We start from the raw sequence: 2098 nt of genomic DNA on the forward strand, positions 1-2098 counted from the left end.
ATAGTTTATTTTAAGTCTGTCAAATTTTTATATTGTTTTTTTGATGACCTGCCCCACCCTGCACTCACATGCCAACGTGTGTCTATATTCACCTGAGATCGCATCACTCAAAACAACATGCAATGCTGTCCAATGAGAGGTTACTGTTCTGAAGAGCCTTAAAAGTCTATAAGCCATCTGGTTGCAAGAGCTGTTTGAGGGACCACAGTCACTGCAAGTCGCCTGACTGACTGATTTATGATTTGCAGCATACTGAAGGATATTTTGCTCTGAGAATAGTTTGACCATTTTAAAAAATTTGTATTTAAATTCGTAATGCTGATGGTTTGTTAAATATGCCTTTTTATAATGCTTCAATCATAGTAACTGAATTTGTTATAGGTGGTTTTGACAAAACCAAAAGGCCTCTGTTAGTTGGACTGATTATATTGATCATCTATTCAATCGCTGTTCTAGCCAACATGGTAAATATCCTCATCATCATTTATGACAAGAAATTACACAAACCAATGTATGTTCTGATTTGCAACCTTGCTATTGTTGATTTACTGTACGCCTCCAGTGCCACTCCAACAATGATTAGGATTCTTGTTGCTGGTGTTAATACTATATCCTATGTGCCTTGCTTTATTCAAATGTTTGCTTTCCACCTTGGAGGAGTGATGGAGATGTTTGCTTTGTCAATTATGGCATTTGATCGATTGATTGCTATTAGTTATCCTTTTCAGTACCCCAGTTATTTAACAAATGTGCGTACTCTTGTTCTTGCATGTTTACTGTGGATTCTTGCCTGTTGCCTTGTGGCTATTTTGCCTGCAAGTCTGGTCCCTCTCCCCCACTGCTCCTCAACGCTGAAGTACACTTTCTGTGACTATCCTGCCATAATGCGAACAACATGTGTCGACCCCACTTACTATTTTGGTATGGTTACCATGATATTATTTTTTATTTTATTTTTCACTTTCTCCTTTATTTGCCTGTCATATTTAGGTATTATTTATTTTGTGAAAGTATCTTCAAGCAGTGAGAGATTAAAAATAGGTAGCACATGTGTAAGTCACTTAATAGCAGTAGCATGTTATTACTGTCCAATATTTATCACCTCTGTCTTGACCAGAATAGGTGTGGTATTAAGTCTTGAGGCACGCCATGCCTTCATGATTGGGACAATCCTTTGCCCGTCTTTTGTTAATCCTTTTGTGTACTGTTTTAGGACACAAGAAATTAAATGTAAGGTATTTAGGTTTTTCCAAAAACCTTGACAAATCTTAGTAGACTCTTGTGGACTGTGAATGTATGTTTGACGTGTAAACAATAAACTTATATGTGCATTTTTTAATCTTTTAGTCTTGTTCGGGATTGTGAGGGGCAGAAGCAATCTATAAAAAACGGGAGCGTGCCTATGTTCCCTCAGCCCTATGTTCCCTCAGCCCTATGTTCCCTCTGGACTCTCTCTACCTATCTGGACTCTATCTATCTGGCCTGTCTAGCCTCTACCTGGTCTTTTTACTAAACTTAACCAACTCCTTTCTTCATTGCCTAAACCCAACCAATGGTGGGACCAAAGGGCTGTGGGAATAGGGCCTAATTTTCAGTGACGACAAAAGTTAGAAATGAGGGAACATAGAGCTGAGGGAACATAGGGCCTAATTTTCAGTGACGACAAAAGTTAGAAATGAGGGAACATAGGGCTGAGGGAACATAGGGCTGTGGGAACATAGGGATGACCCCTAAAAAACAACAACCTTACATTCATTACCAAATGTATCATCAATGCAGAATTATACCACCTGGCAAAACATATGACACATATTGTATATTGCTGATTTTTCAAAATTGCACTACTTACCAGCATCACAAATTGCTTTTAATCTTCTTTCTATGTCAATAAACAATGTAATTCACGTTGTGTATGCGCATAAATAGAGTTCTTGGCTGTTCAGGAAGAGCAGAAACAAAAAAAAAGTGATCCTATAGAGCTTAATGATATAGAATATCAATATCAATAAAAATGTTTTCATATCGATCGATACTGATAATTGTAAAAAAAAAAAAAAAAAAAAAAGTGTGGCCCCAGCCGTTTTATGCTATTGCTATG

The 2098-nt window shown here is 37.4% G+C and overlaps 1 protein-coding gene across 1 annotated transcript; it reads left to right on the forward strand.

Annotated features, from left to right (window-relative positions):
- The first annotated feature begins 335 nt into the window (after window positions 1–335).
- On the forward strand, window positions 336–1262 carry LOC146976318 (olfactory receptor 10G4-like). Its single transcript, XM_085796693.1, has one exon. The coding sequence runs from the start codon at window positions 336–338 to the stop codon at window positions 1260–1262; it is 927 nt and encodes a 308-aa protein (XP_085652819.1).
- Window positions 1263–2098: the final 836 nt, after the last annotated feature.

The sequence above is a fragment of the Trachurus japonicus genome, chromosome 13, assembly GCF_045865225.1.
Source record: "Trachurus japonicus isolate A0001 chromosome 13, Traja_1.0".
NCBI lineage: Eukaryota > Metazoa > Chordata > Actinopteri > Carangiformes > Carangidae > Trachurus > Trachurus japonicus.